General features: G+C 47.7%; 1 protein-coding gene across 1 annotated transcript in view; it reads left to right on the plus strand.

Annotated features, from left to right (window-relative positions):
* The window catches only part of LOC146839549 (V-type proton ATPase 116 kDa subunit a 3-like), a 137,434-nt gene that overhangs the window by 106,612 nt on the left and 15,455 nt on the right, over positions 1-15,367 (plus strand). Inside the window, exons 14-17 of the mRNA XM_085650816.1 lie at positions 4,375-4,493; positions 10,645-10,864; positions 12,243-12,371; positions 14,805-14,972. Coding sequence (XP_085506942.1) covers positions 4,375-4,493; positions 10,645-10,864; positions 12,243-12,371; positions 14,805-14,972 — 636 coding nt within the window. The remainder of the gene's footprint in view (positions 1-4,374; positions 4,494-10,644; positions 10,865-12,242; positions 12,372-14,804; positions 14,973-15,367) is intronic.

Below are 15,367 nucleotides of genomic sequence, written 5' to 3' on the forward strand. Positions count from 1 at the left end.
ATCACTTCGTTAAGAAGAGTTAGTGAACTCCAGGCACTAACCATTCAAGAGTCATTCATACAGGTTCACGCAAACAGGGTCGTACTACGTACCAACCCCAAATTCATGCCTAAAGTAATATCGCAGTTCCACATGAATCAAACTATTGAACTGCCTGTCTTCTTTCAAAATCCACAGAATGTAGCAGAGAGAATGCTCCATACACTAGATGTAAAGAGAGCCCTCATGTACTATATAGACAGAACTAAGGTCTTCAGGAAGACAAAACAACTTTTCGTTGCCTTTTCTCCACAGCACAAGGGCAACGCCATTTCCAAAGCAGGTATAGCCAGATGGATCGTTAAATGTATTCAAATTTGCTATCAAAAGGCTAAACGCACATTAACGATTCCCCCACGAGCCCACTCAACACGTAAGTTAGGGGCGTCCATGGCTTTCCTGGGAAACATTCCTTTACAGGAAATATGTAGAGCAGCCACATGGTCCACTATACATACATTTACCAAACACTACTGTGTAGATGTACACTTAAAACAGCAGGCAGCTGTAGGACAGGCTGTTCTCAAAACTCTTTTTCAGACCGCTGCAGCTGGCACTGGTAGCCGCCGCTAATAGGAGGTACTGCTATGTATTCTATGCACAGATATGAATTCAGCAGCCCACATGCCTCGAACTGAATATGCTACTTACCAGTATGCATCTGTTCTTGGCATGTAGGGCTGCTGACATTCATATTGCCCACCCTCCTCCCCGGCGCCTGTAGCAGCTGCAGCTCTCTGAATTACTGTATAGCATGGTCATCACTTCCTGTATCTACTCCATCACTGCCACAATGGCGAAAAACAATCTGGGGATGGAGAGGATGCCCATGCGCACTGTAGTCCAGGGGAGGAGTCACCTATCTCAGGATACTTCGAAGACTCTTCCAGGACAACAACGTGCAAACATCCGGACCCAACACTAGGCGGCGATCTATGCACAGATATGAATGTCAGCAGCCCTACATGCCAAGAACAGATGCATACTGGTAAGTAGCATATTCAATCGGACAGTGTAGGATACTATGTTAAATGCCGCTCTAAGTTACAACCGGATCAGCGCTGCGCTGCGTCCCATGCCCTATAGCATCCTTATTTGTCGACGACTGAAAGCAGTGCAGTTTCTGTGCAGTGCATAGGTCTGAAGCATACCTCTGTTGTATCAAATGTTATTAGTCTCTAAATGCTTCTTCAGTTGTCTGTCCATTTCTTTTTCTAAAATGTTAGCAATGAAGGTAATCTTGAAATTTGGTATGGAGTTAGATAATACAGTAAGATCGAGAGTAGGTTTCTGTAAGATTGGCAGGATTTGGCGCCTTTTTTCATTGCTTAGGGCAGACCACTGTCTGTGGATAAATTACATATCTCGGTGATGACCGGAGCTAGAATATCTGTTGTTACTTGGTAATGCTGGGCAGGGGTCTAATGGGGAGCCTGGCTTGATTGTTTTAATAGATCCTCACTGCCTCTTCTTTTATGGGCTCAAAATCCGTTAGTGGTGCAAATGGGGGGCCGCTGGGGGGGGGTACACTGGTACCTTCCCCACCTTTCCTTCCTCCGAGAAATGTTTCCTGATGCTAATAATTTTGTCGTGGAAAAAAGAAGTAATGGAGTCGCGTAGTTCCGCAGAGGCCTCCAACTCAGTGTTACACAGAGAGGGAAGCGAAGATCTTCTAGGTCTTTTACTATTGTGACTACTTATCGGTCTCAATTGTTGACTTCTAAGATTTTTTTTGCATCATGCACCTTTTTAGCTTCTCTGCACAGTTTGGTATACATTTTAAATTCTGCTTTATTATATCTTCTTGCATCTTCTTCTCCATAATTTAGACGCCATATGTTTCCGCTTTTTACAACTTTTTTTGCGATTCGTAATTCCCCAGAATACCAGGAAAAGGAAGGCTGTTTTCTCCCGTTTACCTTTGGTTTGACTGGGGTAACAGACTCTAAAGCTTTTGATACTCAGTCAAGTCCCTTTACAAATGGATTTACCTCTTTATTGGGTGTCTAGTCTAGACCTGGAAGCTCTACCAGCGCGTTTGTAAGCGCTGTTTGTGTTATCTTAGACCATGATCGCCCTAAGAAATGGCGACCGTTGGGCTTCCCTCTACTAGGTTGAATACAGTTATTTCGTTGAAGATGTACCGTATGATGATCTGACCATATGAACTTAATAGGTCTTGCAGCTTTTAGTACATGACGTGTGGAGACAATAAGACCAATCATAGGACCTTTATCTTGTGTGGGTGAACCTATTTGTTCTAGATTTTGAGCAGTCCTGGCATGATAGAAGTCCTAATTATCCCTGTTTCCCATACTGTCCCACCAGATGTTAAAATCTCCTGAAAAGCATAAGTTATTAGACTGCAGTAAATATGGTATAACGACCTCTGCCAAGATTGCTCTAAAATTAGTGCAGTAGGTCGGGGCAATGTAACCGCTTGCATGTGGTGGAGGATTTGTCAGGGTATTTAATAAAATAAAAAAATAGGGTTTCTGCTTACTTAGAGTTGAGAGGTTCACCTTTTTCAATTTGTAGAGAGGACATAACATTATAGCCACCCCCCTCCTCTCCCATTTTCTCCATCTTGGCAGATGACATTGCATCCTTTGGGGATTGTGCCAAGAACATCTGGTCCTGTACTATCCTTTAACTATGTCTCTGTGAGACATAATGGGTCTCAATGTTTTTAATCTAGACTGAGAGCCGTCTCCTCCGCATGTTTACCAAAAGACCGACAGTTTAGTAACATCCCTTTTAGTGTGGAGTAAGTTGCACCTTTTTCACCCTTGCCTTGCTGACCTTTTCCTCCCAAAACATCCTGTGCTCTCTGAATCCACTTTAGAGCCCTTCCTTGAAAGAGATAATCCACCCTGTGTTTACTTTATATGGGTGTACGCGCGGGCAGCACTTCCGGGACCCTGACGGGAACAGACGGGCTTGCCTTTGGCGCTTCATTGTTGCAGCTGAAGCTCATAAACAGTGGAGTGGAGCGCAGCACTTCGAGGACTAGACCGCTAAATTCCCTCCTTCCAAGATGGTGGCAGCCCGATATTTAAGAGAACGTGCCCTTAAAACATTTAAAGTCAATTTCTACCTAATAATAAAAATTGCAAGTGCAATTTTACTATATATTATTTAAAAAACCTCCCCTTTGCTAAAACTGTGTTAGAAATAAATAAAGCTGTTATAACTACAGTAGAGGAAGAACAGACGAGGTATTAAAGAGACCTTTAAGTTCCACAGGGATTTAAATACGGTGAGGAGAGTAGGGCTAAGAGTAATAAATGCATTTAATTACCTCTGGGTGTAAACATAGAAGCGCTAGAAGGTACGTCGGATAAACGAGACACTTGCATAGCTAGGGGATAAAATACAGTGGCGCTACGAGGCCTATACATTTTTCCTGGGTGAGCCTTATACCTTTTGGGTGCAAGTACATAAAATTAGGGAACAGTGAGTTATAAGCAATGTTTAAATGTCCCATGGATATAAACCCAGTGAAGAGCATAGCGGAGAGAGACATTTAAAAACCTCTGATGTGAAAACACCAGAGAGAAAAAGGAGGACCAAGACCCTTAAATAACTCCATAATATATAGTGAGCTCTCGGACTATGATGCAACCAGAGTAGAGGTGAATAGATGGTTTACGTCAGGCATACCACTAATGAGGTATGACGCTAACGAGGTACACCAGTGTATATTATAATGTGCATTAGAAACCATACCATTTGTAATTAACTCTGGTAACCACACAGTCTGTGAAACCATCTATCGAAGGGTGCATACATTGAGAGTTTTATATAGCGCGGAAATGCTATGCTATGACGTCAGAGCGCTTTATATAATAAATGTACATATAGTGGAGTTAAGAGGGATGCATTTAAATATATCTGCAGTGACTCCAGTACCTCCAGGTTGTACATATAGATGAGGAGGAAAAGACCAGGTGTAAGAGTCCTTACCTGAGGGTATAGTTACTTTGACGGGTGAGTACGTTTAACCAGAGGGCCAGTTCATGAGCTGAGGCTTGTCTGAGGAAGCTGAAGGGTAATGTAATAAAGATGTTTGAAGAATGTGCCTTGAAAGTGCTGCCGATTGGTGGGGGATGATAGAGACCAGGGTCGGGGAAGGTGGAGCAACCGGATTTAAGCACAAAACCAAAGCAGGAGACAGAGAATGGGCTATCAGATCTGAATCAGCAAGGATTGTCTTGGGGGTGGGATCTACCCCGGCTCCCCCCCCCCCTCCCCCCCCCATATGTTTCAATTAGCCCTGGTAGTGCAGGGTGCTGCAAGCCGTATCCTGCTGACCCGCCTTCTCCTTCTTTCCAGCTCTGGAGCCTGGCCTCGAATAAACTCAACTTCCTGAACTCCTTCAAGATGAAGATGTCGGTGATATTCGGGATAACTCACATGACCTTCGGGGTCATCCTCAGCATTTTCAACTTCACGTGAGTGAATCTTGAACTTGTGCTCAATGAACTTCAGCAATGTTAGTTTGCCCTTGTACTTGGGTTAGATAGACATTCAAAGTGCTGCCCCGCAGTGGTGGGACATGTGAACTACAGCTGCGCTCTGCGCCGTCTGCTAGCGTCAAGAAGTGAGAATGCAGCTACTGTATTGGAGAAGATTGAAGTACATGGTGTTTGCATAACCTATCCAAGCGATCATTGATGCCAGCAGTATATGCGCCTCTTGCTCATCAAAGATTGAAGAGCCTGCATTGGGCTTTGATGAAGGACCTCCTTGCCTAGAACAATTCTGGCATCCGCAGATCCCAAACCCCACTTTAGCTCTCTTGCCTTGGAGGTCTGGTGAGTACCCTCAATCAAGGGGGGGCATTTATTGATGCCAGGGGTCTGACACGTTCTGTAACTTGCCGCAGTGAACTGATCATGTTTTTTATTTGAAGAACGTGGGCGAGGAAGCATGCTAAAAGTAAAATATGGCGAAAAAACAAACAAATCTGCAAAACCCTTTTTTTAGTTGTAGAATTCTTCTTCAAAACACTTTTATTTTATTTTTAGAAACTTGGGCAGCTGGTCAAGTTGTGCACAGTCCTAGACTTCACAAAGTGCAAATACTAACAGCTGTTTTCAGCTCTTGCGGCATAGTTTGTGTCGTCCACATCTTGTGAAAGTCTGCGTTGTTGAGTGAGGGGTGGAGTCTCTGGGGCAGTCCATTTTTCCTGCATGTACAGGGTGCGTTTTAAGTCCACGTTTCCTCAAATGCTGCTGTTTGTGTTATTTTGCACTTGTGTAAAGTGCATAAGGAGCAAACTGTTTGTTTTATGGGGATTGGAATCTACGGGTTGGAAGCTTGCACCCCCCTTCTAGGGACTAGAAGAATGTGTTTTATTGTGAAAAAGAAATGATGGATGATGTCTGAGAAGGTATTTTTATTAAAAATAGTTTTTTTATATGTTGCAAATATTTTCTTTAAAATAAAAAATAATTTAAAATAATAAATTAAAATAAAAAAAATAATTTCAAAACCTCTCATTTAGAGTGAATACTTTTTATTGGAGTGTCTGGGATTAAATAACTTCAAATAAATAAATCGAGAAATTAGAACATTTTAGGTGCTTTGTGAATCCTGTGACAAAAAGGGAGCAGGGAATCCAGAGCCAATGCTGGTTTCCTGGTGTAGTAATACACTTGTTCCTGTAGCCGCATCTTTACTTGCCAAGGCCTCTGCTGAGTGTTGCTGTAGTAAACCGAGAAAATGAACCACCTGGTAAAGGTGTGGCGGCTGCAAAGATGGTGGGGCCAGACCCCGTGTGTGAGAAAGGAAGGGACAGGCTAGGAGGCGATTAGGCCATTAGGCAGAAAAATCCGCTACAGAGGAAAGTTGTTACAGAGAAATACTTCAGGGTGCTGAAATAAAAGCTACAAAGTCTTTAGAGATTGGGATCCTTCATCTAACAGCCAGAGCCGATCTGCGCTCCCAGCAGGGCCGGAGAGTCCTCCACGCGTGGAGACCTACCGGTGTCAGCTGGCTTCTTCTGATCTCATAGCTGATGCAAACTCAGCCTTCAGCACTGACTTCATGGATGTCACGGCGCCCTAAGTGTCCTTCACTGAGGGTGCGTCCTGTTCCTTCTCCCAGCCTCGTCAGCCAGGACCTCAAGCCCAGCTCTGTCTTCAGTGTTGATGGGCTCGCACACGGGGTTGCAGGTGCAAAGGCTTGGCTACACCGCTCTGTCTTCAGTGTTGATGGGCTCGCACACAGGGTTGCAGGTGCCAAGGCTTGGTTGCACCGCTCTGTCTTCAGTGTTGATGGACTCACAGGGTTGAAGGTGCCAAGGCTTGGCTGCACTGCTCTGTCTTTCAGTGTTGATGGACTCACAGGGTTGCAGGTGCCAAGGCTTGGTTGCACCGCTCTTTCTTCAGTGTTGATGGACTCATACAGGTGGTTGCAGGTGCCAAGGCTTGGCTGCAGCGCTCTGTCTTCAGTGTTGAGGGACTCTCACACTGAGTTGCAGGTGCCAATGCTTGGCCGAGCTGTGAGGCTGCAGCCGCCTTCTTCCGACCTTGGCTTGTGGCAGCTGACATTAGGAGCCGTGTTATCGCGGCTCTGAACCTAGCAGAGTGCGCACAAGCCGTGTTCTCCCCCTGTGGCGAATCTCATTTTCAGCCACTTCCTGGAGGTCGCTGCAATAGCAGAGATGCTGGCTGTCCTCTCAAACTTCGATCCCGCAGGACCATGGGTACTCACAAACATTTTCCCAGGGGCCCCAAAGTATGTATGCGGTGTGACCGAGGGACGCACGGATGCCAGCACAGTGGTAGTAGGGGGGTCTGGGTGGGTCAGGGATTGTGTAAAGACATCTAAAAATGTTAAATAAATGGGCAAGCATTTATTTGCAGGTTAATAAGTGCATGTTGCTGTTCACCAGGGGGGCTGCACGTAGAGGTCAAGAGGGCCGTAGACCTTTGACCACAGTACACAGTGCCTTGAAATCGCACCAGTAAACGCAAAGTCTTGAGACCACCAAGAGAAGGTCGAGGTGCCCACCCATGGAATCTCAACACTACTTGTTGGAGACAGTCCCAGAACAGCTGCTGGCCTAGATTTGTCCCCGACAGCACTGCACCCAAGGGCTCTGGACGGCACCGCCCCAGAGTAATTCAGTGGATACTCATTCAGCTGGTCTTCATTGTGATGAGGATTTCTGAGGGGGCCACCCTTAGGGTCATCCGTCTAAACATTGGTTTTGGTGACTTTCTACCATGATGTGCTTGATGGAGGGAGACTTTTCAATCTGCATCTGGGTGAAACTGAACCCGTGGCCACGAGCTCGAGGACCTTGCAGAGCAGATACTTGCTCGCTGGCAGCCTTGCGGATGCGCGACATCCAAGGCAGCGATCACCTGTTGGCGGCTTCTCTGAGCCCACAGCAGCTTAAAGCATTTTAAAGCCTCAAAAATTGAAGGTTTGGGAAGAACCTCCCTGGTTGGTTCCTCATGATGAGGAGCAGGCACTGATTGGTTGGCACAAAGTAACCTGCCAGAGGGTCTCTGGGGCAGCAAGGGTTTCTGGACCAGGAATGGTGGTTGTACGTGTACAGTTTCACTTCTGCAACTTCCATCATATCCGCTGTACTGGTTTCACTGTAAAGGTCTTTCACTATAAATATTTTCTTTGTAATGCATCGAGGATGACTAGGGCGGCAGTCACTCGAATATAATGACATGAAGCATTACTAGCTCAGTAGTCACTCACGTGTAATGACATGGAGCATGGCTAGGATGGCAGTCACTCGCATATACTGACATGAAGCATGACTAGGATGGCAGCCACTCACGTGTAATGACATGGAGCATGACAGCCACTCACGTGTAATGACATGGAACATGACTAGGATGGCAGCCACTCACGTGTAATGACATGGAGCATGACTAGGATGGCAGCCACTCACGTGTAATGACATGGAGCATGACTAGGATGGCAGCCACTCACGTGTAATGACATGGAGCATGACTAGGATGGCAGCCACTCGCGTCTAATGACATGGAGCATGACAGCCACTCATGTGTAATGACATGGAACATGACTAGGATGGCAGCCACTCACGTGTAATGACATGGAACATGACTAGGATGGCAGCCACTCACGTGTAATGACATGGAGCATGACAGCCACTCACGTGTAATGACATGGAGCATGACTAGGATGGCAGCCACTCACGTGTAATGACATGGAGCATGACTAGGATGGCAGCCACTCGCATGTAATGACTGAGCATGACTAGGATGGCAGCCACTCACGTGTAATGACATAGAGCATGACAGCCACTCACGTGTAATGACATGGAGCCTGACTAGGATGGCAGCCACTCACGTGTAATGACTGAGCATGGCTAGGATGGCAGTCACTCACATGTAATGACATCGAGCATGGCTAGGACGGCAGCCACTCGCGTCTAATGACATGGAGCATGACAGCCACTCATGTGTAATGACATGGAACATGACTAGGATGGCAGCCACTCACGTGTAATGACATGGAACATGACTAGGATGGCAGCCACTCACGTGTAATGACATGGAGCATGACAGCCACTCACGTGTAATGACATGGAGCATGACTAGGATGGCAGCCACTCACGTGTAATGACATGGAGCATGACTAGGATGGCAGCCACTCGCATGTAATGACTGAGCATGACTAGGATGGCAGCCACTCACGTGTAATGACATAGAGCATGACAGCCACTCACGTGTAATGACATGGAGCCTGACTAGGATGGCAGCCACTCACGTGTAATGACTGAGCATGGCTAGGATGGCAGTCACTCACATGTAATGACATCGAGCATGGCTAGGACGGCAGCCACTCGCGTGTAATGACATGGAGCCTGACTAGGATGGCAGCCACTCCCGTGTAATGACATGGAGCCTGACTAGGATGGCAGCCACTCCCGTGTAATGACATGGAGCATGACAGCCACTCATGTGTAATGACATGGAGCCTGACTAGGATGGCAGCCACTCACGCGTAATGACATGGAGCATGACTAGGATGGCAGCCACTCACGTGTAATGACATGGAGCATGACGAGGATGGCAGCCACTCACGTGTAATGACATGGAGCATGACAGCCACTCACGTGTAATGACATGGAACATGACTAGGATGGCAGCCACTCACGTGTAATGACATGGAGCATGACGAGGATGGCAGCCACTCACGTGTAATGACATGGAGCATGACTAGGATGGCAGCCACTCACGTGTAATGACATGGAGCATGACTAGGATGGCAGCCACTCACGTGTAATGACATGGAGCATGACTAGGATGGCAGCCACTCACGTGTAATGACATGGAGCATGACAGCCATTCACGTGTAATGACATGGAGCATGACTAGGATGGCAGCCACTCACATGTAATGACATGGAGCATGACTAGGATGGCAGCCACTCGATGTAATGACATAGAGCATGGCTAGGACGGCAGTCACTCACGTGTATTGACTGAGGATGACTAGGATGGCAGCCACTCACGTGTAATGACATAAATCATGACTAGGATGGCAGCCACTCACGTGTAATGACATGGAGCATGACAGCCACTCACGTGTAATGACATGGAGCATGACTAGGATGGCAGCCACTCACATGTAATGACATGGAGCATGACTAGGATGGCAGCCACTCGCGTGTAATGACATGGAGCATGACTAGGATGGCAGCCACTCACGTGTAATGACATGGAGCATGACTAGGATGGCAGCCACTCACGTGTAATGACATGGAGCATGACAGCCACTCACGTGTAATGACATGGAGCATGACTAGGATGGCAGCCACTCACGTGTAATGACATGGAGCATGACTAGGATGGCAGCCACTCACATGTAATGACATCGAGCATGGCTAGGATGGCAGTCACTCACATGTATTGACTGAGGATGACTAGGATGGCAGCCACTCACGTGTAATGACATGGAGCATGACTAGGATGGCAGCCACTCACGTGTAATGACATGGAGCATGACTAGGATGGCAGCCACTCACGTGTAATGACATGGAGCATGACTAGGATGGCAGCCACTCACATGTAATGACATGGAGCATGGCTAGGATGGCAGCCACTCACGTGTAATGACATGGAGCATGACTAGGATGGCAGCCACTCACGTGTAATGACATGGAGCATGACTAGGATGGCAGCCACTCACGTGTAATGACATGGAGCATGACAGCCACTCAAAGGATGGCAGCCACTCACGTGTAATGACATGGAGCATGACTAGGATGGCAGCCACTCACGTGTAATGACATGGAGCATGACTAGGATGGCAGTCACTCACATGTAATGACATCAAGGATAGATAGGATGGCAGCCACTCTCATGCAATGACATAAAGCATGACTAGGACAGCAGTCACTCACATGTAATGAGATCGAGGATGACAGTCACTCACATGTAATGACATAAATCATGACTAGGATGGCAGCCACTCACGTGTAATGACATGGAGCATGGCCAGGACGGCGGTCACTCACATATGACATAGAGCATGAGTAGGATGGCAGTCACTCCCAGATACTAACTTGTTCCCATTTGCTTGTGCGTTTTCTCCACCCCTACAGACACTTTAAGACCCGCTACAAGATCCTGCTGATATTCGTGCCCGAGATTATCTTCATGTTGGCTCTCTTCGGGTACCTGGTCTTCATGATCTTTTACAAGTGGTTCGTCTTCACTGTGGAAGAGGCGCACACCGCTCCCAGCATCCTCATCCACTTCATCAACATGTTCCTCTTCGTTACCAAGGACGACCCCAACAATATCCCGCTGTATAAAGTTCAGGTATGGAGCCCAAGTAGGGTACCCCAAAAACAACTTTTAGGATGGATGTGGGCAAAGAAGGGGTGTGGTGAACCAGCAGCAGCAACCTATTTTACTAGCGAGCATGGTAGGTGGGGTAAATATCCCAGCAGTATGGTGTGTGCGGGTGTGAGGTATGGAGATGGGAAAGTATCTGATGCCAAGACCTGGAGCAGAGTAGGGTACCAACCTCAAACTGAACCCTGGCTATCTACTGAGAGGTGCCCATGGGACGGGGGGGGTATCATATCTCCAAGCCCATCGTCATGCTTGACTCTGGGAGAATGGGTGGCCCCAAATGACCTTGCATTGTTTGAATGTGGAATATGACCACTAATCATAGAGGAGACTTGGTACCCAACAACTTGTCTGCATGAGACCAGGAATGGAGAAGATACAAAAGGGGTTCACCCGCTGCATGCAAGACATTTACTGAAAATAGGCAAAGAGCGGATGTTATCATCCCAGCACCCCATAGTATGAGGTACACGGAGGGTTATTGGGCACCCCGTTAATCCTTTCTGTACAAGAGTGTATGATCTAGAGAAGTGTCTGAGCGGGAATAGCATCCCAGAAGCACCTCAGTTTAAGAGGAACAGGTGTTGAGAAGGTCTGGTACGGAGAGCTGGCGAATGGATAAAAGGTTCGGTATTCCAGTATACTTCAGCTGTGCAGCCTTCATCACAAGGTGAGGGCTAGAGGGGGAGGAGGTAGAACAATTTGTTACTGGTAGAAAGCCAGCTTAGAAAAGGGGAGACAGAACTGAAATGTAGCACAGCATTCCACACTGCGCTATCCCCCATGTTGTGAAGGCGCTGGCATTGGAAACCATCACTTTTACACCGTGAATCTTTTTTGGATTCACATGATGTGCATTATTCCGCCATCTAGTGGTTGGGTCCGGAATTCTTCTTATCCTTCCGATGAAATCTTTGTCCTTCTACTCTTTTTGTCTGTTGGTTATTTGCTCTCAAAGTTGCACGAGTATAGTGTTCCACTTGCTCTTAGCATACCATGCTGTGATGATGCAATGCTGTGTTTCCTGTCTCGCGCACTCTCAGTTCGTGGATCCAGCTTGATGCCACATTGCAGCCACACTCTCTTTTCTTCTCTTGCGTGTCAGGTTGCAGATGCACCATTGCAGCCACTCTGTGCCATTTGCTCTCTCATGCGCACTCCCAGGTTGTGGATCCGTCTTGAAGCCCCGTTGCAGCCCCTCTTCTCCACTTCTCTCACCTCTCGGTTGCAGATCCGTCATGATGAAACATTGCACCCCTCTTTGCTTTTTCCTCTCACAAGGCACCCCTGTTACAGTTCTGTTCTGAAGGATGTTGCAGCTACTCTCGTTTCTTTCTCGCAGGTGATTGTCCAGGTGGCGCTCGTGGTCCTCGCGCTGCTCTCGGTTCCGGTTCTCCTCCTCGGTGACCCCATCTACCTCTACATGAAGCACCACAGTCGGCAGAGCCGGAGATTTCGCGCCCCCAGCAGGGTAAGTGGTCATATGCTGAATGAATGAATGAATGAAACACGATTTAGCCAGTGAACGGCTACTCCTAGAAGTGTCCGGTGCTCTGCTCATAGTAGACTAATTTTGAACAAAAAGCCAAGTTTTCAGCTGCTTTTTAAGAATGGAAATTGATTCCACTGAGCGGATGTCTTGAGGGAGTTTATTCCAGGCCGACGGCCCCAGATAGAAGACAGCGTGCCCTCCTGCTCTGGTGTGACACATCTTGGGTTCCCTTGCTGGTAGCCTGTTAGCTGAAGACAGATTCCTAGTGGGAAGATAGAATCTGATTCTGAAGCCCAAGTAGCCCGGTCCAGGGTGATGAAACGCTTTATAGACCAGGACCAGAGCTTTAAATAGAATGCGCTTCCTGACCAGGAGCCAGTGAAGGTAAGGGGACACATGCCATCTCAAAAGCGGGGTATGGAGCAATGGGCTGCGACGTTCTGGACTACCTGCAGTCTGGTAATCCAGTATCCCAGCGAACCCAAATAGCAGGCATTCGCATAATCCAACCTGGATGTAATGAGTGCCAGAATAACTGATTTCCTGGCTGAAAAACGAGAAAACACAGACCGGTTTTCAAAATGCATAGAAGGAGCCCACCACAAAATCAGTTTGCGGTTGGAAGGATAGAAGGTTATCAAATTTGACACCGAGATTTTGGACTACTCCAACCTGCGGGGCCAGCTGGGGAACTCCATCTGGACAAAAGGACAGACAAGTTGCAGGGGGTTTTCTACCAAAGAACAAAATTTGGTTTTATGTGCATTACATTTTTGCTGCACAATCAAAGTGAGAGTTTGTAGACGACCCTGGCTAGGAGGGTTACAAAAAAAACTTTAAAGTCCCCATTCCTTTGACAGAATACACAGAAATGTATCGATAATTGGAGGAAAGGCCACAGTCCAGCAAGGGAAGAGGAAAAGTTACTACAGCCAAGTGAGCGAGGTGGAGAAAGTCCCACAAACAGCTTAAGCAGGGTGGACGGAGGGCCACAGAACAGTAAGTGAGGAGAGGAGGTGGTGCCACAGCTAGAGTAAGTGTGAGGAAGAGGTGCCGCAGCACAGCGAGGGAAGAGGTAAAGATGCCACAGCAAAGTAAAGCGAGGTGGAGGAAGGCCCACAGCAAAGTAAAGCAGGGTGGAGGAAGGGCCACAGCAAAGTAAAGCGAGGTGGAGGAAGGGCCACAGCAGTAAAGCGAGGTGTAGGAAGGGCCACAGCAAAGTAAAGTGAGGTGGAGGGAGGGCCACAGCAAAGTAAAGTGAGGTGGAGGGAGGGCCACACCAAAGTAAAGCTAGGTGGAGGAAGGGCCACAGCAAAGTAAAGCAAGGCGGAGGAAGGGCCACAGCAAAGTAAAGCGAGGTGGAGGAAGGGCCACAGCAAAGTAAAGCAAGGCGGAGGAAGAGCCACAGTAAAGTAAAGCGAGGTGGAGGAAGGGCCACAGCAAAGTAAAGCGAGGTGTAGGAAGGGCCACAGCAAAGTAAAGCGAGGTGAAGGAAGGGTCAGAGCAAAGTAAAGCGAGGTGGAGGGAGGGCCTGAGCAAAGTAAAGCGAGGTGAAGGGAGGGCCACAGCAAAGTAAAGCGGGATGGAGGAAGGGCCACAGCAGTAAAGCGAGGTGGAGTAAGGGCCACAGCAAAGTAAAACGAGGCGGAGGAAGGGCCACAGCAAAGTAAAGCGAGGTGGAGGAAGGGCCACAGCAAAGTAAAGCGGGGTGGAGGAAGGGCCACAGAAAAGTAAAGCGGGGTGGAGGAAGGGCCACTGCAAAGTAAAGCGGGGTGGAGGAAGGGTCACTGCAAAGTAAAGCGGGGTGGAGGAAGGGCCACAGCAAAGTAAAGCGGGGTGGAGGAAGGGCCACAGCACAGTAAAGCAAGGTGGAGAAAGGGCCACAGCAAAGTAAAGCAAGGATGGAAAGATGCCACAGCAAAGTCAGCGAGGTGAAGGAGGTGCCACAGCACAGCGCGTGAGGTGAAGGAAGGAGCATAGCAAGCGAGGTAGCAAAAGTGTCCGTACAGGAGGAAAATTGAAGGAAGCGCCACAGCACAGCAAGTGAGGCGGAGTTCAGAGACCCTGACACCTCTTTACACAGTGAATGCAATCCAGTGAATACCCAGTGCTGCACATCTCTGGAGATAGGACTTTGCTTGCATGTGATTGAAAAAGAGCAAATAAACTCTGAAGGGTAAACTCTGAAGGTCAAGGCAGCAGATAAGGTTTACAAGTGTGCAGGGCTCGTCTCTTGTCTGTGAAGAGGAGATCCACCAGCAGGTGTCCTTACTGGCATGAGACACTCCTCAAACCCCAGACACAGTGTAAAGCCCAGAGTGCCAGCATTCATTCTTATTTGTGGCGCTCGCAGGACCAAGCCAAGTTGTCTCAATATCATTCAGTGGTGGCCTTTATTTCTCTTCTGTACAGCAGCACTCCCTGGCTAGAGACGCCGAGACGCTGGATGAGACCTCTCCGCTGCTCGACTCGCCCACTTCTGCGAGACCGCGCCTGCGGTCACAGACCTCGAGAGAGACCACAGGGTCTGTGAATAGTGTCGATGAAGACCTCGAGCTTGGGGCGAGTGAGCACGAAGAGGTAAGTGTTGTAGCATGGTCCGCAAGAGGTGGGTCTCGGATCCGCTTGTGCTTTATAAATATTGACCTACGCATTCATAAAGTGCGCAGACTCTGTTCCAGTGAGCAATGCACGATGCTGAAACAACCAAAAATAATACCACAAAATCTTAACCACCCGCTAACACGAGATCATGGCTGGCTACAACCCTTTCCAGTTTTCAGCTTCTTCATTCTTACAGCTTTGCTCCCTAACTTTATTTGTTTTACATAGTAATTGTTCCCCATCATTTTCAATGTACCTGTTTTCCATTGATTAGTTAATATTTTTATAGATCTTATGTGTTCAGTAAAAATTCCAAATACATTTAAATGCAATACTCTCTCCCTTCACAAACCTTGGTGGTCATATGTCCA

The sequence above is a fragment of the Triturus cristatus genome, chromosome 4_1 (assembly GCF_964204655.1).
Source record: "Triturus cristatus chromosome 4_1, aTriCri1.1, whole genome shotgun sequence".
NCBI lineage: Eukaryota > Metazoa > Chordata > Amphibia > Caudata > Salamandridae > Triturus > Triturus cristatus.